The sequence below is a fragment of the Rhinolophus ferrumequinum genome, chromosome 25, assembly GCF_004115265.2.
Source record: "Rhinolophus ferrumequinum isolate MPI-CBG mRhiFer1 chromosome 25, mRhiFer1_v1.p, whole genome shotgun sequence".
In the NCBI taxonomy this organism is placed as follows: domain Eukaryota; kingdom Metazoa; phylum Chordata; class Mammalia; order Chiroptera; family Rhinolophidae; genus Rhinolophus; species Rhinolophus ferrumequinum.
Window position 1 is genome coordinate 23,059,971 of NC_046308.1, and position 25,501 is coordinate 23,085,471.

The 25,501-nt window shown below is 43.8% G+C and overlaps 1 protein-coding gene across 1 annotated transcript in view; it reads right to left on the reverse strand.

Annotated features, from left to right (window-relative positions):
- UBE2L3 (ubiquitin conjugating enzyme E2 L3) overlaps positions 1-25,501 on the reverse strand; it is a 49,761-nt gene that overhangs the window by 17,289 nt on the left and 6,971 nt on the right. Inside the window, exon 2 of the mRNA XM_033097695.1 lies at positions 18,034-18,129. Within this exon, the coding sequence (XP_032953586.1) occupies positions 18,034-18,129 (96 nt within the window). The remainder of the gene's footprint in view (positions 1-18,033; positions 18,130-25,501) is intronic.

A 25,501-nucleotide genomic window follows, 5' to 3' on the forward strand; every position in this document is an offset into this window, starting at 1 on the left:
GGGCCACTGTGAGCTACACCCACCACAACTAGACTGAAACAACAACTTGACTTGGAGCTGATGGGTCCTGGAAAAACACACTTAAATAAATAAAAGTTAAAAAAACACACACAAAAACCCAGAACTATAGGATGCCTACTATGTGTAACACATAGTGCTAGGGACAGGAAGTGGGAGGGAAACAGATAAAGGCTAAAGGCCTCTGCTTGAACCAGAACTCACTGAAACAAGACATTCCATACAAGTTACAAAGCAAAACTTACAATGTGAGAAGTGCCCAAATAGTGGGGTACAATGATGCTGGAGCTTGGACCACAGCAGACCTGTACAGACTACCCAGACTATCCAGTCAACAGCCATTCCTCCTATTTCCTTGCTGGCCAAACCCCAGTTTTGTCTGTATATGCACTGCTCCCTCTTTGTGACCCAGGGGTACATTCTGACAGGTTTAACCTGGCCACTTGTCCAATATAGTGGCTATAGTGGATTTGAAAGGTGACTCTTCCAAGTTGACATGTGCTGTCAATGTAAAATACCACCTGGATTTCAAAGACTTTGTACAAAAAATATTGTAAACCATTTCATTAATAATTATTTATACTGATTACACATTGAATACTATTTTAAGATATGGTGCTAAGTAAAATATTTATCAAAATAAATTCCATCTGTTTCTCAATTTTTAATAGGAGTACCAGAAAATTTTAAAGTATGGTTGTGGCTCACAGTATATTCCTATTGGACAGCACTGTGATACTTTCGGTGCCCTGGCCAGTAACAGACATGGGTAGCCACGTGTCCTGGTTCTACATAAGGAGATGTAAGGGGCCTGTGGGAGGGGGTCCTGGGGTGTTTTTGTTCTCAGTCACACCAAACTACACATGATAAAAGTGCATGGGGGAGGCCGGTTAGCTCAGTTAGTCAGAGGGCGTGCTCTCAACAACAGGGTTGCCAGTTCGATTCCCACATGGGCCAGTGAGCTGTGCCCTTCACAACTAGATTGAAGACAACTTGAGCTAAGTTGCTTCTGAGCTGCCGGTGGGGCGGCTGGATGGCTCAGTTGGTTAGAGTGCATGCTCTTAATGCCGGTTCGATTCCCACATGGGATGGTGGGCTGCGCCCCCTGCAATTAGATTGAAAATGGCGACTGGACTTGGAGCTGATGGGTCCTAGAAAAAACACACTGTTCCCCAATATTCCCCAATAAAAATTAAAAACTGGAATTCTCAACTTTCTAAAAAAAAAAAAGTGCATAGAAGTAAACACACACGTTACAACGGGAAAACCTGAATAAGATCAGTGGATGGTATCACTGTCGATTTCCTGGTTATGATACTATGCTATAGTTATGCAATGGGTGAAGGGTATTGGTGATCTCTCTGTATTATTATAATTGCATGAGTATCTATAATCATGTCAAAATAAAAAGTTCAAAGAGACAGAGAAGAAAAGAGAAGTTCCTCTTCCTATCCTGGACACTGAGGGGCCTGCACGAGTCTCCAGCTATCTGATGGTTGGGCGGACAGCTTGCCAGAACAGAGCTGAGGACAGAATAACAGACAGGTGGAATCTAGGTCCTTGCTCACTTCACTGAGCTGCTGGATGAACCAGCCCAGGGCACCAACCACAAAACTTTTCGTCAGGTGTAATAACTTTCCTTTTTCAAAGATGAGTTGGGGGTTTCCTTACTTGCTATCAAAAGTGACCTCACAAGTTTGGATGTTGACGGCAGAGAACACAGAGAGGACATGATTCACTGATACCAGGCAATGGAGAATTTCAGAGAAGACTCAGGAGGCGAGGATTAGGGGCCCTAAGTAGATGGGGGACACATGGCTTCATGAACAGGAAGAGGCGTGATGAGCCCTGAGAAGGCCTCTCTCTCTCTCTGTAAGCCAATAAACAGGGATTTAACCCAACAATTAGTCGGCTTTCAGTTCCCCAGCGCCAGACCAACTCAGAGTCAACTGGTGGAAGGCACAGACCTGCAGCCCATGGAGCAAGGGAGCAAAGCTCCTCCAAAGAGCCCAGGTATCTGAGCCCAGGTTGGGGAGACTTGACGCTGAGCCAGTGAGGTGCTGCAAAGAACCTTTGAGATGGAAAGGCCTACACAGAGGCAACGGTAGCTCCAGTTTTTGAAAGGCGACATTATTAGTGGACCTGATGCCCATCCCCAAAAATACCCTAAAGGGAGTCACCAGAACCTGGTGTGTGTGGGTGCTCAACGGACAGCAAGGAGTCCCAGGAGCCAGCACGGAGGTCAGAGAGACTTCTTCATTCCCAACAGGCTGGCGAGGTGAACACCAAGGCAGAACAAGGCCTCTCCAGAGAACCTTCATTTCATTTTTAAAATAACGATGGAGGCAGCCTCTGAAATACAAGGCCTCAGGGACACAAAGATGGCTCACAAGTCTGTGCTTCCGAAGCTCCACGGCAAAGAAATCCAGGAGCAGGCGGACTGGGGCCTTAACCAAAACACGACCCGAAGTAAGCACTGGCTCTGTGCCAGGCCCACGAGCGTCCTCCTGACCACTGCGAGGCAGGCGCTTACAAGCTCCATTTGACAAATGAGGAACTGAGGCACAGACAGTGAGAAGGAAGGAAGACTTACTGTCATTGTTGGAATGTTTCCCCCCTGTGCATGTCTGGCCTTCTCAATAAAGAATAAGAGCAGCAGCATCACAAGTTCAGGGTTACAATGACATGGGATGACAGTGGCCCAGGAAAGAAAGGAACTCAAGCTAGAATGAATTACCCACCTTAAAAAATGAAGTGTTCAAATCCTGAAGTTAGAAAAGAACAAAAAGCAAATACCACAGAAAATAGAAGACACCATAACATAAAATCAGAAATTACCACAAAAGCAAAGATTAGTATATCAGAACACAGAAAAAAGAATGAAATGTCTACTTCATGATACATGAAGCCAATATGACCATCTATCAAAATCCACTAACATACAGAAAACACAATCCAATTTCACATATGAACAGACATAAACACACTAGAGACTAGCATTAAAGGCAAAACCACAGGCCCAAAAAGACATCACTCATGTTAAAAGCCCATGATACCAAACCTAGATTTAATACCTGATCTAACTGTAGTTTCAACATCTCCCAGAAATGTATTCTTAACCAACCTGGAGTTTTCTTGTCAGGCACCAGTAAGGTAATCTGTTATACGGGCCCTCTCTACCCTCCCCCCAATAGAAGATGTTCTGGTCTAAAAATAATCCTTTCTTTTCTTTTGTTAATAGCTCCCTTGCCTCACTCTTCTTTCTATAAAGACCTTCCATTTATTTTATACAACCTCTCAGAGCGCCCCTCTAGTTGCTAGATTGGATGCTGCCTGACTGACTCATGAATTGCTAAATAAAGTCAATTAGATCTTCAAATTTACTCAAATTTTGTGCTTTAACATTAGTAAATTTAATACAATGGACTATTTAAAAAATATAGGTATATCTTGGAGATATTGCAGGTTCAGTTCCCGATCACTGCAATAAATCAAGTATCACAATAAAGCAAGTTATAATCTTTTTGCTGGTGGAGAGTATTGCCTTCAATTTGTAAGAAACACAACATCTGAAAGAGCAATAAAGCAAAGTCCAATGAAACAAGGTGTACCTATAGTCCATTGCGATGAAGGAAGAGTTAATCCAGAAAGCGAACAGGGGTTTAATTAACAGGCCACTTAAAAAACCTGTGCACCTCCAAGAAGAAAGATTCATTTGAAGTGAACTCTGAGAAGGAATTTATCTGCTGAGATGGACTCCAGGGTCAACTGAGGTCCCAAACTTTATGAATAATAAGAGTTTAGTGGCCATTTGTTGACAGGGGCTCCTCACATACTTTGTTTCCCCGAAAATAAGACCTAGCTGGACAATCAGCTCTAATGCGTCTTTTGGAGCAAAAATTAGTATAAGATCTGGTCTTATTTTACTATAAGACTGGGTCTTTAATATAATATAATATAACATAACATAACATAATATAATGACGGGTCTTATATTACTTTTTGCTCCAAAAGACGCATTAGAGCTGATTGTCCGGCCAGGTCTTATTTTCGGGGAAACAGGGTACTCTGTATACCTGGAAAAACCTCAGACAGACGTCACTAGGCTATAGAAATTTTTCAGATCCATTATAATCTTACAGGACAACCATAATATATGTGGACTGTCTGACCAAAATGTCATCATGCAGGGCATGACTGTAATATGGCTTTTAATGAAATTCACTCATTTCTAATTAAAAGAGAAAAATGTAGAGAGTGACATCAGCAAAATAGCAAAGCAGACAGCTCCAGACTCCCATCCCTCCACAGAAATATATACGTATATATATTACAGAAACTGTCAGAACTTTGTCAGAACTCTGGAAAACAGTCAAAGGTTCACAGCAACCAAATAAATGCACAATCAAGAAAAAGGCAACTAAAACACAGCAGGAAATCTTTGCAGCGATTTTACTTGTCCATACCTCACCCCTTTCCTGGCTGCTGGGCAGCAGACGTCTTGAACATGGCAGCCTCCATTCCCAGTGTGGGACCCTAGTCCTTGGTTCCAGAGGAAGCAGAGCAGACCTTATTCACAAACTACTGTGTCTGTTCTCACCAGTCTGGGGGCTACCTAAAGGGCTGACACAAGGTGCTTATCTGTTTTATCTAACTCAGAATCCACGCAGGGTGGAAAACTGCAGGCATTGCTGAGAAAGACTGTACAGTCATGAAAACCCACAGCTGCCTGGAGCAAAAGAGAATAGTTGACACATATAATAGATTGCCTAAAGCCAAGGAGGAAAGCCAGGGAGAAACCTGGAGGAAATTAGGGCACTCAAAAGTATCCAGGTATAGAGGGGAAATGAGAAAGCCACAGAGGCCTAGGACAAGCTCAGAAAAGACCTGAGATCTGAAGCTTTCACCACTGGCTAAACTATAGGCGCAACACAAGCAAGAAGTGAAGGCTGAAGCAGAATAGTAACAGTCCTGGCTACATGTTAAAGTACCCCAACAAAAAGCCAATCTGCAAAGACTGAGAGACTCTTTTTGAGCTCCTGGCATTCAAGAAAATTTCAATCAAAACACCCGTGGAACACAAGCAAAGCCTTCAACAGTCGAGAACAACAAAGAAGAAAAAGATCTGATTTCCACATTGTAATATTCAAATGTCCAGTTTTCAATAACAACAACAAAAATCGCAAAGCATACAAAGAAACAGAAAAGTATGGTCCATTTAAAGGCAAAAAACAAATTGACAAAAACCATTCCTGAAGAAGTCCAGACATTGGACTTATTAGACTAAGGATTAAAATCAACTATCTGAAATATGCTCAAAGATGTAAAGGAAATCATGGATAAAGAACTAAATGAAACCAGGAAAATGATGTCTGAACAAAATGAGAACACCAATAAAGATGTAAATTATAAAAAGAAACCAAACAGTAATTCTGCAGCTGAACAATACAACTGAAATGAAAATCTCACTAGAGCAATTCAGCAGTGGATCTGAGCAAGCAAAAGAATCAGCGAACGTGAAGTTAGGACAACTAAAATGATCCAGTCTAGGAAACAGAAAGAAAAGAGAATGAAAAACAGTGATCAGAGCCTAGGGACACCATCAAGCTGACCAACACACATTATGGGAGTCCCAGGAGGATAAGGAAGAGAAAAGGGGTAGAAAGAATATTTTAAGAAATAATGACCAAAAACTTCCCAAATTCCACTAAAGATATGAATGTACACATCCAAGAAGCTCAAGGAACTCCAAACAGAATCAAGCCAAGATACAGAGTAAAATCTTTGAAAGATAAAGAGGGGCCAGCCTAGTGGCTCAGGAGCACCGTGCTCCTAATGCCAAGGTCGCTGGTTCGATTCCTACATGGGCCAGTGAGCTGCGCCCTCTACAGCTAAGATTGTGAACAACGGCTCTTCCTGGAGCTGGGCTGCTGTGAGCAGCTGGAGGTTGGCATGAGCTGCCGCGGGCTACCATGTACTGCCATGAGTGGCCGGTGGTCATCATGAGTGGCCAGCAGCCTGCGAGAGCTACCATGAGCTGCTGTGAGCCGCCGACCGACAACAACACCAGCATGGGCCAGGGAGCTGTGTCCTACACAGCTAGACTGAGAAACAACGGCTTGAACCAGAGTGCGGAGGGTGGGGCGGAAGAAAAGGGAGAAAAAAAAAAAAGAAAGATAAAGAGATAATCTTGAAAGCAGCAAGAGAGGAGAGGAATGACTTGTCACGCAGAAGGAATCCTCAATAAGACAAACAACTGATTTCTTACCAGAAACCATGAAGGCCAGATGGCAGTGGGATGACATATTCGTATTCAAAGCACTAAAAGGAAAATACTTTCAGCAAAAAGTATCCTTCAAAAATGAAGGAGAAATTAAGATAAATAAAAATTGAGAGAATTCATCACTAGTAGACTTTCTATAAAAAAAAAAAATTAACCAAGTGCACTTTCGGTTTCCACTTGCATGTGAGGGGAGCAGTCTGCAAACTATTCACCCAAATAAAGTTTCTCCTTTTATCACACCCTGGATTGGGGACTCCTGTCGATATGAGATTGGTGGCAACAAAGTTTTGCCAACAAACCCTAGCTAAAGAATCCAGCTGGGAACTTCTGCAAGATGAGATATTTGAGAAAAAGAACCAAATATTAAGAGAACATAAGATTTATCCAGCCTTCCTTAAGTATTATCCCCACCTATTCAAGTCAAAGACAAAACATTTAAGCTCTTAAGGACTAAAATACCTATGTAAGGTTTTGTTGCAGAGGATATTATAGCTAATTAAACTTACAGCTTTGGACAGATCTCTGAATAATCAATAAGTTATCGATTACGGAAGCGTACTAGCCACCATTCACACTGATACCAACCATAGCTCCCATTCTCCAGAACTTCCTGAGCCACAGATTTCACATAAATTATCTAGTTCACCTCACAGCAATCCAATAAGGCAAGGACCATTATTATGCCCAATTTCCAGTGGAGAAAATTGAGTCTCACAGTGGTTAATGTTCCTTGTAGGCAGTCAGTCAGCGGGTGAGTGCAGAGCTGAAGTTTAAACCCAACACTGACTGACTCTACATCCCATGTTTTACCCCATGACTGCATGCTGCACTTCTATACCCCTCCCAGCCATGAGCCACCGACCAAGGGAAACCAATGTCCTGATTTCCACATCAGAGATCAGTCTTGTTTGTATTCGTACTTTATATAAATGGAATCATACAGTGGAAAAAAGAAAAGAAATGTAAAAGGGAGTCCTTCAGGCTAAATGAAAGGACACTGGACACTAACTTGAAGCCACATGAAGAAATAAAGAACAATGATAAAGGTAACTGCACAGAATATATAACCAGTATTATTGATTACTGTACTTTGGGTTTGTAATTCCTTTTTGTGGTAGTAACAATACAAAGGGGGGCGGGTAACGGAGATGTATGGGAGGAAAGTGTTTATATAATATTTAAATTAAGTTGGTAATATTCAAACTAGGTTGTTAAAAGATTAAGATGTTAATTATAATCTCCAAGGCAACTTTTAAGAAAATAACAACTACACAGAAAAGGGAATCAAAATGATATGCTACAAAAAAATTAACCAGATACCAAAAAGGTACTCTTTTTGTGAAAAATTAGGAACAAAAAGCATTTGAGACATCCAGAAAACAAACAGCTAAATAAGAGAAGCAAATCCTTTCTTATCTGTTGTAATTACTTGAAATGTGAATGCAATAAACCTTCCCTTTAAAAGGCAGAGATTGCCAGAATGGATAAGAAAACACTATATGCTGTCTACAAGGGACTCACTTTACTTACAGAGATATAAAGAGGTTGGAAGGATAGAAAAAGACAGTCTATGCAAGTAGTAACCAAAATAGAACTGCAGTGGCTATATTATCAGACGAAATAGATTTTAAGTCAAAAAGATTACAAAAGACAAAGCACATTATATATTGATAAAAGGTTCAATCCATCGATCAGATATGACAATTATAAACCTATACACAACTAACAAATATATAAACCAAAATACATGAAGCAGAAATTGACAGAATTGAAGAGAGAAATGTTCTAAAACAGTTCTAAAATAAAAGGTGGTGATGTCAATACCCCATTTTCAATAACAGCAAGATACAAGAACAAGGAAATAGAGTACTTAACAACAAATTAAACCTAACAAACATATACAGAACACTTCATTCAACAATAGCAGAATACACATTCTTCTCAAGTGCATATGAAATATTCTCCAGAACAGACCCCATGTTAGTCCACAACACAAGTGTTAATAAACTAACAAGGTCTCTTTTCTGACCAGTGTGGAACACAACTAGAAATCAATAATGGAAGAAAAGCTGGAAAACTCACAAATATGTGGAAATTAAACGTACTCTTAAACAACCAATGAGTCAAGGAAGAAATCACAAGGGAAATTTAAAAAACACCTTGAAACGAATGAAAATTAAAACACGAGATATCAAAACATAAGGGATGGAGTGAAAGTAGTACTCAGAAGGAAATTCATAGCTATAAACACCTATAACAAAAAGACGGATCTCAAATCAAAAACTTAACTGGATACTTAAGGATGAGAAAAGAGCAAACTGAACCCAAAGCTAAAAAGAAGTAAACAATTACAGAGGAGATAAATGAAACAGCATAAAAAAACAGAAAAATCAATGAAACAAAAAGTCGGTTCTTTGAAAAGATCAATAAAATTGACAAACCTTTAGCTAGACTGACTAAGGGAGAGGAGACTCATATTACTAAAATCAGAAATGAAAATAGGGACATACTACCCATTTTATAGGACAAAAAAAGATTATGAGAGTACTATGAAGAGCTGTACACCAAAAAATCGGATACCTACATGAAATGGACAAATTCCTAGAAAAACACAATCTACCAAAACGGAATCAAGAAGGAAAAAAAATCTAAATAGACCTATAACTAGTAAGGAGACTGAATCAGTAATCAGAAACCTCCCAATGAAGGAAAGTCCTGAATTAGATGGCTTTTTTTGGGTGAATTTTACCAAATATTTAAAGAATTAACACCAATCCTTCTCACACTCTTCCAAAACATTAAAGAGGTGGGATCACTTCCTAACTCATTCTATAAGGCCAGCATCACCCTGATACCAAAGCCAAACAAAGACACTACAAAAGAAAACTACAGACCCAAATCCCTTATAGATGTGGCTGTGAACAAAAAAAACCACTCTTTGTGTCCCAAATTTGTCTCATTTTTAAGTTCCATGCTGTGACATTTGACCAACCCTATGTAAGCATACCAAAGCTGTCTAGTTGATGAGTATCTGTGTTCCTTAAACTTACACAATGTGGCCATAAATATCTCTGTTAATAACAGCCAGAATGGCATGACAACAGAGATAAACATCAAACTGGTGATAGCATTGATTATAAACAATCATCAGGAGGTATGGCCCCCACAGCATACTGCATTCTTTGTCAATCATTAGTACCTGAGTTATACTGTTAAAAAAAAAAAAAAGGTACTGTTAACAGGAGTCTGTTAGTGGAGAACAATCTGCACAGAACTGCCAGAGTCGTCTGTCCTCCCCAACCCTGCATCTCTGCAAATAAATTCTTCTATAATAAATTCCGTTATATTCTGGAGTTGCCTGCATTGTTCTTCGGTCTGTAGATACCTTCTTGTTGCAGTGGCCATTACACCTTTGCCCCATTGTCAGACACTTATGAATTTTAATATTAAAATTGTCAAGAAAATACTAGCAAACTAAACTCAGCAGCATATTAAAAGGATTATGCTCAAATATATGGTGATGGAAGGAGAACTGACTCCAGGTGGTGAACACACAATGGGATTTATAGAGGATGTAATACAGAATTGTACATCTGAAATCTATGTAATTTTACTAACAATTGTCACCCCAATAAATTAAAATTAAAAAAAAAAAGGATTATGCACCATGACCAAGCGGCATTTATCCGAGGTATGCAAGGATGGTTCAACATACAAGAATCAACCAATGTAATATACCACATTAATAGAATGAAGAGGGGAAAAAGTTCATCCCAATTGATGCAGAAAAAGCATGACAAAATATAACACACTTGGGGCCAGCCCAGTGGCTCAGGCGGTTAGAGCTCCGTGCTCCTAACTCCGAAGGCTGCTGGTTCGATTCCCACATGGTCCAGTGGGCTCTCAACCACAAGGTTGCTGGTTCGACTCCCACAAGTGATGGTGGGCTGCGCCCCCTGGAACTAGAAAATGGCAACTGGACCTGGAGCTGAGCTGCACCCTCCACAACTAAGATTGAAAGGACAACAACTTGTCTTGGAAAAAAGTCCTGGAGGTACACACTGTTCCCCAATAAAGTCCTGTTCCCCTTCCCCAATAAAATCTTTAAAAAAATAAAAAAACAACACACTTGCATGATAAAAACATTTAAAAAACTAGGAATAGGAAGGAACTTCCTCAACGTGAAAAAAGGCCACATACTCGCATGAAAACCTGACAGTCTACATCATACTCAATGGTGACAGCCTTTCCCCTAAAATCAGGATGAAGTCAAGGATGCCCACTTTTGCCCCTTCTATACAACACAGTATTCGGTACTTCCAGATAGGTCAATCGGGCCAGAAATAAAAGGCATCCAAACTGGAAAGGAAGAAGAACTACCTCTATTCAGAAATGACCTGATCTTTTATGTAGAAAACTCTCAAGACCAAACACACACACCAAAAAATTGTTTCAATAAATGAATTCAGCAAATTTGAAGGATACCGAATCAACACGCCACTATCAGTTGCATTTCTATACACTAACAATGAACAATCCCAAAGGAAATTTAGAAAGCAATGCCATTTACAATAACATTGAGAAGAATAAAATACCCAGGAATAAATTTAGATAAGAAGGCTGTTATACACTTGTGTTCCCTCCAAATTCATAAAGTAAAGCCCTAACCTGTGTGGCTATATTTAGAGTAAGGAAGCAATTAAGGTTAAATGATGTCATAGGGTAGAGCCCAGATCCAAAAGGACTGGTGTCCTTATAAGAGACACCAGAGAGACCTGTTGCTCTCTCTCCCCATGCACAGAAAGGCAATGTGAGCACACAGGGAGAAGGCTATGGAAGAGACTCCTCACCAACAACCAACCCTGCCAGACCTTCATCTGGGGCTTCTAGCCTACAGAAAAGTAAGAAAATTAATTTCTGTTGTTTAAGCCATCCAAACGTGTGTGTGTGTGTGTGTGTGTGTGTGTGTGTGTGTGTGTGTGTGTTGACAGGCTGAGTTGAGCAATACAGAGGTGTAAGGCTTGCTCATTGAAAATTATCAAACACTGCTGAAAGAAATGAAAGAAGACCTAAATAAACGGAAAGGCATTCTGAGTTCATGAATTATAAGACTTAATATTGTAAAAATGATGATACTACCCAAAGTGATCTGAAGATCAATATAATCTCTATCAAAATCCCAAGTGTTTTTTTTTTGCAAAATGGAAAAACCCATCCTAAAATTCATATGAGATCTCAAGGGACCCTGAATAACCAAAAACAATGTTGAAAAGATCTAAGTTGGAGGACTCACATTTCCTGATTTCAAAACTTAATACAAAGCTACAGTAATCAAAACAGTGTACTACTGGCAAAAGAACAGACATACAGACCAACAGAATAGAGTCCAGAAATAAACTCTCACATATATACTCAATTGAGTTTTGACAACGATACCAAGATCATTCCATTGGAAAGAACAGTTTCTTCAAGAAATGGTGCTGGGAAAACTGGACATCTACATGCAAAAGAATGAAGTTGTACCCTTACCATATCGCCCTTGTAATCTATAAAAAAATTAACGAAAATGGATCAAAGACCTAAGTTTAACAGCTAAAACTATAAAAATTCTTAAAATGTAGGGGAAAACCTGCATGACCTTGGATTCGGCAATGGTTTCTTAAATATGACACCAAAAGCACAGACAACAAAAGAAAAAAATACATAAAATGGACTTCATTAATATTAAAAACTTTCATACACCAAAGGACACAATCAAGAGAGTAAAAACCCACAGAATGGGTGAAAATATTTGCAAATAATATATCCAATAAGGTTTTCATATCTAGAATATATAAAGAACTCCTACAACTCAAAGACCAAGAGACAACCCAACTAAAAATGTTTACAGCAGCTTTATTCATAACTGCCGAAAGTTGGAAGCAACCAAAATGTCCTTCAGCAGGTGAATGGATAAATAAAGTGTTACATCCAGATAACAGAATATTATTCAGCACTATTTTAAAAAAGGGTTATCAAGCCATGAAAAGACATACAGGAATCTTAAATACATATTACTAAATGAAAGAAGTCAATCTGAAAAAAGGCTACATACTGTATGATTCCAACTATAAGACATTTTGGAATTGACAAAACTATGAAGACAGTAAAAAGATCAGTAGTTGCCAGGGGATGCTGAAGGAACAGGGACAGGGAGGAATGAATAGGTGGAACAGCGAATTTTGTTTTTTAGAACAGCGAAAATACTCCATGATACTATAATGATGGATGCATGTCATTATACATTTGTCCAAACTCATAGAACGTACCACACCAAGAGTGAACCCTGAGGTAAACTATGTATTTTAGATGATTATGTGGTGTTGAAGTACATTCTTCGATTATAACAAACGTATCACCCTCCAGGGAAAGTCAATAAAGACTGCAGATATGGAGGCGGGGAGTATATGGGAAATCTCTGTACCTTCCTCTTAATGTTGCAGTGAACATAAAACTGCTTTAAAAAAATAATAGTCTTTAAAAAAAAATGGGCAAAGGACTTGAATAGACATTTCTCTAAAGATCCACAAATGGCCGAGAAGCACATAGAAAGATGCTCAGCATCCTTAGACGTGAGGAAAATGCAAATCAAAAGTCACCGTGAGATAGCAGTTCACATCTACTAGAACGGCTATTACTTATAAAAAAGGGAAAATAAGTGTTGGTGAGGATGTGGAAAAATTGGCACCCTTGTACAGTGCTGGTGGGAACGTAAGATGGTGCAGCCGCTGTGAAAATCAGTTCGGTGGTTCCTCAGAGTTAAACACGGAGCAGCCACGTAACCCAGCAATTCTACTCCTACATATACACCCAAAAGAATTAAAAACAAGAACTCAAGCAGGTACTTGCATGTAATGTTCATATAACATCATTATTCACAACAGCCAAAAGGCAGAAACAACCCTAGTGTCCATCAACAGATGAATGGATAAACATAATATGGTATATACATATAATAGAATACTCATCTATAAAAATAACGTTCTAATACATGGTACAACATTGATGACCCTTGAAAAAATTATGCTTAGGAAAATAAGCCAGATAAAAAGGACAAATGTTATATGATGCATTTACATAAAATATCTTCAATAGGCAAATTCATACAGACAGATAATAGATTAGGGGTTACCTGGGGTTGGGACAGGAGAGTAGTAAGTTATTATTTAATGGGTACAGAGTGTCTGTTTAAGGGATGAAAATTTTTGGAAATACAGTGATAATAGTTGCAAAACATTTTGAATGTAACTGTCACTGAATCGTACACTTAAAAATAGCTAAAATGACAAATTTTGTTATATATATTTTACTACAATAAATTAATGAAGCAAACATCTTTCAAAAATTTTTAGAGAAAACCTTCAAATTATTAATAGAAATTTTCGAATAAATAAAATTAAAAATAAAACAGTAAGCTGAAAAATATTTGTCCCAGACACAAAATTAATCCAGAATTTCTATAATTCAACGAAGAAACATTCTAAAACTCTGATAAATAGACTGCAGAAAAATAAAGTCAATAAATAAGTGAAAAGAAACTAACTGTAATAACAACATTAAAAATGCAAATTACTATGTTCTGAATGTTTGTGCCCCCGCCCTGCCCAGAATTCATATGTTGAAACCTAATGTCCAAGGTAGTGGTATTAGGAGGCAGGGCCTTTGGGGTGATTAGATCATTGAGGCAGAGCCATCATAAATGGGACTAATGCCCCAGAGAACTAGCATGCCCCTTCCCCCATGTGAGAATACAAGAAGTCTGTGAGCTAGAAGAGGGCCCTTATGAGACAGCACCCTGACTCAGGCTTCCTGCCTCCAGAAATGTGAAATAAATGTCTGTCTGTAAGGTAACCAGTCTACTAGTATTCTGTTATATAGCAGCCTGAATGGGCCTAAGACACAAATCAAATTGAGAACTTTTGCACCTATCAAATTGGCAGCAATGATTTTTTTCTGTCTGTCTGTTTCATAAGCTCTTTATTACACATTGCCAAACAGTTTTCCAGAGAGTCCCAAAAAGGCTTTAATAACACGAGAGAAACAAAGCACTTCACACACTTGTCTTACTGAACTTTTACACCAACCAGAGGTAAGTATTCCTTTAGAGGTGAGGACATTAGGACAAACTGCATAACTTGCCCAAGATCACCAAGCCAGTTGGGGGCAGGGCTGGGGTTCTCACCTCCAGCAACTGGAACCCATAGCCTGGGCGCTGAAGTATGTGCCACTCAGAACTCCCTTTAAAAACTCCCAGCAACCTCCACAACAGCCAAGGACACACGTGGGAACTTGTGTAGACAGTACCCACAGGGATGTAAATTGGAACAATCTTTTTGGAAAATAATTTGACCATATATACAGATGCTCTCGACTTATAATGGAGCTACATCCTGATAAACCCATCACAAGTTGAAAACATCCTAAATCAAAAATGCATTTAATTGGGCAGCCGGTTAGCTCAGTTGGTTAGAGCGTGTGCTGTAGGTTGCCAGTTCGATTCTCATGTCATAAAGGTGCTTATTGTTCTTAAAAAAAAAAAAAGCTGAGAGGAAATTTCTTCATGAAGGGATTAGGGGATTATTTGCTTCCTTGGATATCACATCTGAATTTCTGAACTGCCATGGTAACAATGAAGCGTCTCTGGAAGCGCCTCCCCAACCTAACCCTCCACCTCTCCCCCACCCCCAGGGCGTGTTTACTAAGCAGCTCCCCAAGACCCGCCCCTGTTGTAAAGGCATGCTTCTGGGGTGCCATGCCTTTATAAGCCTGGCCCTGCTTTCACCCCAGCTGGGTGGACCTCAGGTAAGTGTGGGTAGAAGACTCCCCATGTTGACCTGCCCCTACAGTGCAGGAAGACCTGAGGCCCTGGTGTGGGGTACTCCTGGGGGGATCCTGGAAGCCAACTGCCTCCTTGAAACCAACTGTCTCCTCACACCAACACAGGGGCCCTGGGCAGTGACTATAGGAAGGAAGTGAGAGATGAAAGGGAAGAGGTAACATGAGCAGGAGTGAGGACAGCCCTGGTCATGGCCTACTGTCTCCGGGCACAGCTTCCGCCAATGGAAGGTGAGGCTTTGGTCTGGACACTCCCCAGAGCCTTGGCTCAAGAACAGTGGGATCCTACCAGTCAGTCACCACTCTGGGCTTAATGAGATAGTAGCCTGTTCCACAGGCTCTGCCAACACGACACCAGAGGGAGGCCTTGGTGTGTACTCAGCTCAGAGCCTGCCTGATAACCATCTCCTCTTGGAGGCCGCGTGCAGTCTTTAAGGCCACTGAGCTCACAGGGTAACTACCCACGCCTGACTGTTTAATACGGTCCCATTCATTCGTATCAGTTTCCCAAAGATCCACGGATTAACTGTTCACTGCTTATACTAGGACACAAAATCTCAAGTAGAAAAGGGCCAGGGGTCAGACGGTCCTGGCCATCCTTCCACTCAGCACCTAACGGGTCCCTCCGGCAAGGCAGGGCTGGGGTCACCGGCAAATCCTTCCCAGTCAGGAGCTTCTCCACCATCCACACCTTGTGCCTTGAGCCCCACCACTTCCAAGCCTGGAGAAATCTAAAGGACTCTATCTTCAAAACCAGAATGGACGCTACCAGATTTAAAATTTTTGAACGTGTACTGAAAGATTAAAAAGTATATTTGTCCTTAGTTATTCAAATGATTATGAAAATAAACTACAAATCCAATATTTACCATTCAAGTTCTAGGGACTTTAAAAAAAAGGTATGACCTACAACCAGCATCAAGAAAGCATGTACAGGGCTGGCCCGGTGGCTCAGGTGGTTGGAGCTCCGTGCTCCTAACTCCGAAGGCTGCTGGTTCAATTCCCACATGGGCCAGTGGGCTCTCAACCACAAGGTTGCCGGTTCAACTCCGAGAGTCCCACAAGGGATGGTGGGCTCTGCTCCCTGCAACTAAGACTGAACACGGAACCTTGAGCTGAGTTGCCTCCAGGATGGCTCAGTTGGTTGGAGTGCAGGCTCTCAACCACAAGGTTGCCAGTTCAATTCCTCGAGTCCCGCAAGGGATGGTGGGCTGCGCCCCCTGCAACTAAGATTGAACACAGCACCTTGAGCTGAGCTGCCGCTGAGCTCCCAGATGGCTCAGTTGGTTGGAGCGCGTCCTCTCAACTACAAGGTTGCCGGTTTGACTCCCGCAAGGGATGGTGGGCTGTGCCCCCTGCAACTAGCAACAACTGGACCTGGAGCTGAGCTGCACCCTCCACAACTAGGACTGAAAGGACAACAACTTGAAGCTGAATGGCACCCTCCACAACTAAGATTGAAAGGACAACAACTTGACTTGGAAAAAAGTCCTCGAAGTACACACTGTTCCCCAATAAAGTCCTGGGAAAAAAAAAAAGAAAAAGGCATCTACAGTAAGAATGCTCCATGTGAGGCTTTGGCTATTGTGAGGCTTTGGCAAAATAGCCAATCTGCCCCCAAGAAAAGATATTACAAACAATGCAGGGCAGGGCCAGGCACAGGAAAATGGCCTGAGGATCAAATGGGGATCAAATGGGGAAAGGTGGGGAAGAAAAGAGAAGGTGGGAGGGTATAGAACAGGAAGGAAAGGGAGTCCTCAGGATGAAGGTCCCAGTTGTGAGCTGGGGAGACTGGAAGGCACACAATGTCCAAGTGAGGCCGCCTGGGGACAGAAAGTGTGGTTTTGGGGAGAAGGCAGGAATGGAGGCAGACGGGACTGCTTCACATACAGTAATAACCTATGATGCTGGAAGCAGCAGGGATCCCAAGAAACGAAACAGAACAAGAGAAAGGTGAGGAACTAAACTAAACTAGATCCACATCTCAGAGTTAAGAAGCAGCAGCAGGACAAGAGCGAGGGGCATGCTGGTTACAGAACGGGGAGCTGGTGCATGGCGCGGGGCCACGGCTCCAGAGCTGCCGAGCCAGAGGTATGAGGACGGAGGGGAGCCCGTGTGCTGGGTGTGAAGCAGTTTCAGGAGGTTGGGAGAAACTGAGATGGCAAAAGGAGTTAGTCCAGGACAAGTCTCTTGAGGAGTAAGGAGATGAAAGGATGGAGAAAGAGTAGACACTAAATCAAGAAGGCAGTGAGTCCACAGGAGAGCCGCTGTCAGGAGGAGTCTGGAGCCAGTGTGAAGGCAAAGTCAGTGAGACATGGGGCTCTGGGGCCAGGAGGGGCCGACACTAGAGGCACAAGCCCCAGAAAAGATACTGGGTAAGAGGACATGAAGCAGAGAGACTTGAGACAAACGGGAGGCACATATTGGAGGGTACCAGGAATAAAGCCCGGAACACAGGTGTCCAGGGGGTGAGAGACACAGATGCAAAACCAGGCGGAAAAGCAGAGAGAGCTAGATGGGAACACCCGCCATCTCCCAAGAGAGACCATCTGGACAAATGAGGCAAGGCTGAGAAACCTGGGAAGACAGAGGAGTCCAGATACACTCCTTTCCTGGGCCGATAACCACAGACCTGGAAAGCTCGGGACCCCCAGAATGTTACAGCACCAGTACAAGGATGAGATTCTCCTCAGGAACCCGAAGCTATGGTCCCTACCTTATTTCCCTAGAGTGACAGCCCGTCTCTGTGCACCTGTTGGTTCCTGCACTAAAAGTCTCCTCGGGAGTAGAGAAGCCCAACAGCACACAAGTCACCTTAGAGAATAATCTGGTAAGAAGGGGAAGTGTTCAATACTCACAGGAACAATAAGCCCTTGCCAAGTCAATAAATTAGCTTCATCAACCTGGATGTTACGGAAGTTTTTCATTCCACATTTGCGGATTTCTTCAAGCTCCTGTTGATTAACAAAGCATAAAGGGGTGTCAAATAGGGAAAAGCACCACATATTAAGATCCCTCCTGACTCCCTCAAATTAAACTGAATGCCGACACCACAGATGGCAAAATTTCCGAGTGTGGCCTAGACCGTGGCCTGTCTGGGTAAGAGGCCCAGAGCCACAGTGGTCCCCTCAACCCACGCCCCAGACCAAGACAAGCCCCCACCTCTGTGAACCCGCGGTACTCGGTGGAGTAAATAACTGCTGCTGTGGATACACCACCTGCTCTTTGAGCTGTCACCGCGTGGCAGGGGCACAAGAAAGGTACTATAGACCTGACTTCTTCCAACCGAGATTTATTAAGCACTGACTATGTGTCAGACGGGAGGATATAAAGATGAATGAAACTGGGACCAGAACATACACAGACCCACAAAGTTTTCTACCCAACGCTGGAAAGGGAGATTTCAGGACTCTGCCTCAGCGTGGGCACGCAGCAAAGAGAACCATCCAGTCTGGGATGGGAGGGGAACAGGAAACCTTTACTGAGCCTCGGTTTCCTCGGCTATAAAACAGGGACAGTAAGACCCAGAGCTGTAGACAATAAAGGGAAAACCATACTGTAAGCAACAAAATCCCTTGCAAATATGAGGGATTATTATTATATAGTCAATGCAGCAAAGGCCATGTCATCCAGGGTGAAATGCCATTTCACCCTACTCCAAGGCCCTGCCTGAGATGTGTTTAGTCTAGAATCGTCTATCACTTGTTTTTCAACTCTGCACCAGCCTGACATTCCCCAGTGCTTTCCTAACAACTCAAGTGAGTGTCCAATAGGTATCACAGCCCAAGCCACCCATCATGCGCCTGCCCACACCCCAACATCCTCCATTCCCAGATACCTGGCGTGATGTGCTGACCCAATGCCCCAACCTAGCCTCCCGTTCATGGCACAACAGCCTTCTCTACATCTTTTGGGTGCCTTCTCTGCTGCAACCCGGGGGCACCACCCAGCTGGGCCCTGCCTCCTCTGCTGGGCTGGCACTACAGCCTTCTCACCGGCCTGGCCGCCTCCTGTTCGTCCAGCCTGGGAACCTCCCCAGAACTGGGAAGCCCCTCCTCGCTTGGTGCTGTGGCTCCCCAACAGCATGGAGGCTCTGAACCAGCTCCCAGGCAAGCCCAAAAGATCTCAATACCCCTTTCTCCCATCACACAGTCGACAGCTTACAAGGCACGCTGGGCCATAGCTCCCGAGGGAGGGGAGTGTAGCCAGTGATACAGGCTCTAGGTTATAGGACGTACGGTGTGCCTGACATGAAGTGGGCTGAGGACAGCCCACACATCGAATAAACGTGTGCCAGAGGCAGCTGGGACACACGGGCACCTCATGGCAGGCGACAGGCCCAAGTGTCTTCCCACAGGGTGCCGCTGCTTGTCAACCCTAGCCGCCCACCGTCATTGTCTAGGCCTGGGCCTCGGCCCAGGAATTCTGGGTCAGCAAGTGTGGGGTGGAGTCTGAAAAGGGGATTTTTAACAAGCCACACAGTGAGAGAGAGCCGCTGCCACTGAGAGATGAGTTCATTTCTAAGTAATGTTCAGCTTGATCGAGGAAGACACTAGCAGCAATGCTTGTGACCTCTGTAACAGGGGCAAGGGTGGCCTGGCCCCTCCTCCTGAACCTGCAGGAAGAAAACATGGGATCTGAGAGACCACTCCATCTGCCAACTACCATCAGGTCCTCCTGCTAATACCTGGGACTCATCGGGAATGCTCACCAAGGTCTCATGTAGCCTGGGCTGATTCAGTTAAGGGAAGAGGCCTCACACCCACACTACCACTCTGACGCACCCCCAAACAGAATGTGAGCTCCATCAGGGCAGGGACCCCCAGAAGAAGCTCATGGTCGTGCTTTGTCAAACACTAGCTTAATGATCAGGTTAGTGAACAGATGGGAAGCTGGGGCTTACAGAGGAAAAAAAGGCTCTGGGATGGGAAGGGCTCTCAATGTAGTTTGATTTTCTCATCCTTGGCTCAAGATACTAGAGCAAGATTTCTAGCTAGAGACTTAACGATATCATGTCCCTTAAGGGATGAGTCCTACCAAATTATCAAAAATGCAGATGGGGAAGGGCAGCCGGATGGCGCAGTTGGTTAGAGCGAGAGCTCTGAGCAGCAACAGGGCTGTTGGTTGAATTCCCACATGGGCCAGTGAGCTGCGCCCTCTACAACTGGACTGAAGACAACGAGCTGCCGCTAAGCTTCTGGAGGGGCGGCCGGATGGCTCAGGTGGTTAGAGCGCAGAGCGCGAGCTCTCAACAACAAGGTTGCTGGTTCGACTCCTGCATGGGATGGTGGGCTGCGCCCACCCACAACTAGATTGAAAACAGCGACTGAACTTGGAGCTGAGCTGTGCCCTCCACAACTACAACTGGTGGACAACTTGACTTGGAGCTGATGGGTCCTGGGAGAAACACACTGTTCCCTAATAAAGTCCTGGAAATACACTCTGTGCTCTCCTTCCCCAATAAAATCTTAAAAAATAAAAAAATGCACAGGGAAAAGAATTCTAGATAGAACTTAGACAATCAAAAAAGAAGAAGCAACAGAGGAGAATATATTCAATATTCATGGGAAGAAAATAAAATTTTAAATAATACGTTAACTATTCTTTATGGCTTCAGAAATCCACATACTAACAACATTAAGTATGGGTGATAAACACAAGAAGATAAAATGCAAAATAACCATTAATACAAAAACATGGCAAGATGGGACTCAACTGTACCATGGCACTGAAAAACTACCTTGCTCAAGAGAAAGGGAAGAACGAGTGGTTACTGTGCACAGGGGTGCAGGGAGGGCACTGGTGAACAAAGACAAAAGCCATACTGTGGGAGGAGGATGCCTCACCCCTCCTGGACAAAGGGGTGGCACCCAATGGTGGCAGGACTGGAAGGCTCAGGGAACCCATAGGGCAGTCATTGGGTAAAGCTCACCTTTTCTTACTGTCAAGTTAATTAAGCTCACCAAAGACAGAAGAGGCAACCTCCTTTGCATAATTCTAACCAACAAGGAAGAACCGATTACAAGGCCTTACAAGGCCGAAGGGAGAGAAGGCAAACAAACAAACAAGCAAGCCCGTAATCCCGAGGGAATGTGGACAGCCTCCTAGAACAGTGTTTCTCAACAGGGTGGGGCCGGCACCCAGCAAGCCTCTGCACTTGAGAATCCCTAGCCCTGCCCATTAGATGCCACGCATTGTGATAACACCCCACCCTGATTTCCCCATGTCCTCGAGAGCCCCAGCCGCTGAGAAACACTGGCACGATCAGGAGCCGGGATGCTAAAAGTCGTGCACTGCACAAGATGGTCCTGCAGACAGAACTAGTCAACCTGAAATGCCAATCATGTCTCTACCAAGGAGAACAACTTGAAGAAGACGGATTTGAGTCATTCAGAGGAACGACAGGTTCATCTGAAGGTCTGAGACTCGAAAAGGCAAGATAACTCAAGAGGACTGACAAACCCTCAAGCAAAATTGCACGCCAATAACTGAGAGTGATCCTGACAAAGAAGAACTTGGGAAGGAATGTAAAGAAACAAATCTAAACTCAGAGTTCAAATTTCCAATTTCAAATGATGGATGATGAAAGGACCTGACAAAGAAAAAGTGTGAGAGAAGAAGAGTCAGAAAGACCAAAGCCAAGAACGACAGGAGCTTACAAAATACACCCCACAAAGGTTTGTTTCAGTTCTGCTCAGAGCCAAGAAGCAGTCCCCAGTCAGCTGCTCTGGGCGGATGGCGCAATGCTGACAAACTGCTTGAGAAGAAGCAAAAGGGAAAGAGAAGAGCAAAAGGGAAAGCAGAACTAGCCAATTCGCACGTTCCTTCTTCCAGCGGGGGAGGGGGAGAGCAGCCTTCCCAGCCAGGGTAAGGCCGGAGGGAGAATGCTGTTCACAAGCAGGCCAGTTTCGGAGCCCAGAGGTGAGTCTCAGCGTATTGTGGGACCTGAAAGAGCCTGGATATGCTGCTCAGCTCTTCAAAGGGGGAAAAGCTCATTCCGCAAACTGCAGCTCAGAGAGCTTGAGGCCCATTCCAGGCCAAAGCACGGCACATGGCAGAAACGGACCGCAGCCTAACAGCTCTGCAGGCACTAACAGAGGAGACGGCCCTGGCCCCAGCGGGAGCGCATGCTCCGAGTCCTGCACGAAGCCTGGCCCAATCCTGAGAGCAGAGGTGGAGACAGTTGTACACAGCCAGCACTTGGTCACACAACTCAGACGTAAGCATCCGAGTTTGGGCAAAGTATTTAACCAAGTGTTTTTCTTCTTTGGAGCTCTACGATGGGGCCTGGAAAATTGACTGTTCAAAATCTCCCAGAGTAATCCTCACGCATGCCCTGAGAACCCTCTGGAGCCAGTGACTCTTAACTAGCATGTGGCCATGGTCCTCTTTAAGAAATCGAGACAGATATACAGAGGAAAAAGCAGCTGTGAACGTCTGGGCTGCTTCAGATGTCAATGCTCTGGACCAACAAGACACAAGGTAGAGGGTGCTTGGGTAGAGGGTACCCAAGGTAGAGAGTAGAGTTTTCAAAAGCATATTCCGTATCATCCTGTAATCTTACATTTGCGAAATGAAAAAAGATGCATTGTGCCCCTAAAGAACTACAGGAAGTAAAGCTGAACACCATCGTCTTGGCTGTTGAGGTTGGGTTAAGAGAGTGGAAAAGCGCTGCTCTAGGATCCTGCAGGTCAGAGCGGGGGAGGCCCAGCAGGCAATGGCAGAGGGTAACAGCTTTATGGAAGAGATGCTGAGAGGGCCGTGAAGAACGGGGAAAGAGGAACCTCCAGATGAAGAGAACAAGCATCTGTGTGTGGGAAACATATTCAGAGACACGGAAGAAGAAATCACTGGGAGTGTTAGGAAAGCAGCTGGAAACCGAGTATGGATGGAGCAATTACTAACTTTGGGGACCCTATCAGGGTATGGGGTCCAAGCCCCTGGGGAAGCTGCTCAATACCCACATTTGCGGCGGTGGGGGTCGGGGTCGCGACTGGGGTTAGGAGCAGGGATGGGAAGGAGAGAGGGGAGAAACGGAAAGACTGACTGATGCCCAGGCCTCACCCCAGACCTGCAGAATCAGAACTTCCTGAGTGCGGCTGAGCACTGTGCCCGGAGACCCCCAGGTTATGGTAAGGTGCACCCTTGCTTAAGAAACACCACACGCATCCAACCCGGCCTTTTTAGCAAGGAAGACACTGAGGCCCTGATTAATGTAGTGTCATTTCCACAGCTAGAAATAAGCTTCGAAAAGAGCTATCACCTCCCACTGAGCCAGGCACGCGGAAGCAATGTAAGTTCTAAACTTTTTTTTAAAAAAGTGAATGCTGATTGTGGCTTATATTGTTCATTTTACCATTCTCTAGTCTGGAGATCCCTAGAGGCAACAGAATCAGAATATTCCAATCCCCAACCATTTTCTTCTACATTTATTTTATATATTACACACAGAAATAACATTTTGATTTGGCAGATGGCTGCTTCAACGGCTGCCAAATTGTCAATGGACTAGAAAAAGCAGAGGCCTCTGGAGTCAGACAGGCCTGGGCTCAGCAACCCCTGGCCCCTCCCTCCACACCATCTGAAGCTCCAAGGAGTGTACAGTCTTACCTGAAAAGTGGTAGGAAACCTACTTCACAGGCCCTAATGAGAATTACAAGAAACGTTACATGGGGTGGGGGGGGAAGGCTCAGTTGGTTAGAGCGCGAGCTCTGAACAACAGGGTTGCTGGTTTGATTCCCACATGGGCCAGTGAGCTGCGCCCTCCACAACCAGAATGAAGGACAACGACTTGGAGCTGATGGGCCCTGGAGAAACGCAGTGTTCCAATATTCCCCAATAAAGATTAAAAAAAAAAAAAAAAGAAAAATGGGAGGAGAAATATTTTTTTTTAAAAGAGGAGTTCTATAGTGCTTAACACTTAGCACCCTAGTAGGTACTCCACTAATGTTTCACTCCCTTCCACAATCGTGTCACCACGTTTGTTAACATCTACGACCGTGTCATCAATAGCCTATTACCAGAACTCACAGGGTCTTAAATTAGAAATGAATGTAGCTATTGTTGTTAGCACAAACTTTCAGAAATGACTTGATCTCAATTAAAAAAGAAATGAAACGTATGGCGGTGCTTGCTAACTAAGGGCACGTCACCACCACACTCCCCTCGGGGCGGCGTCAGCTGCAAAATCCTAACAAAGAACAGACATGGAGAGGTACTAGGGAAGACGTATGGCTTTGGTGCCAGAGGCATGCACCAAAAGCAGCCACATGAAAAGCAGGAGCAAGACCCGGAGAGAGAAAAGGGACAGAAGCGGTGTTTACACTGAACAGTACACAGGATATGACTGGAAGCTCACGACACCCCACATTAGCTTCACTTTACAGACGGGAAAGCCAAGGCTGAGAGGCCCACGTCACAGACCTTGTACAGGGCAGGGCCAGGACTGGAGCCAGAGCCAGAATGCCTCCTTTGTGAACATCTCAGCACACAAAGCAGTGGGTTAGGGTGGTGAACACTTTCATTGGCAACGGGCACCACAGGGTTCCTGTTTCTGGAGCAGGATTCTGGGAGGGCTTGGCTTGCTCTGGAATAGCACTTTCCACGATTTTTAATGACAAAAGCATGAACATAGACAGTATTTGCCCTAGCCCTTCACAGCGAGTCACTAAGTGTTTATGTTGTGCAAGGAATGTTTCTAGGCTCCTTCTGGACCGGCAAAAGGAAATCTGGCAGATGGAGCCGGATGTCTGAGGGAAAAGGACACAAATCTGCCTTAAATCTAAGTACAGAATCACTCTCAAATACCAGCTACACAACTGGTAGGACATTAATAATTTGAAAGAGCTACTCCCTGCTTTGGGGTGGCTGTATCAAAGTAACTAACTTTGACAGAAATGCACTTTCCAAGGTTGCACAAAGCAACCAGTGGCAATGACACTAAATCATGACTTCGATGTAATTCAATCCTGTAAGTCTAAACATAAGGCCTCGGCTACAGCTGAGAAGGCTGTCATGCCAGCTTCATGCAGTCAGCTTCCGGCCACCAGCCTCGCTCCTGGAATGTATTTCTGTCTCCATCCGAACATGGGTGTGCCCGGCATTCTCCACCTACATCCCACACTCCAGAGTCCAGCAGCCCTCAGCAGACGCAGAAGCTCAAGGGCTGGGACACAGCCTCTTCAAGTCTGACCCAATGACACAGAGCCTGACACAGGACAAGTGAGAACAACAATTCCTGGTGTAAAGCACACGGTGAATCCTTCTGTAAGTTTAGTTTTCATGAGCTGAGTTTCTTACCAACAGGCACAGCGCTGTGAAGCAGAT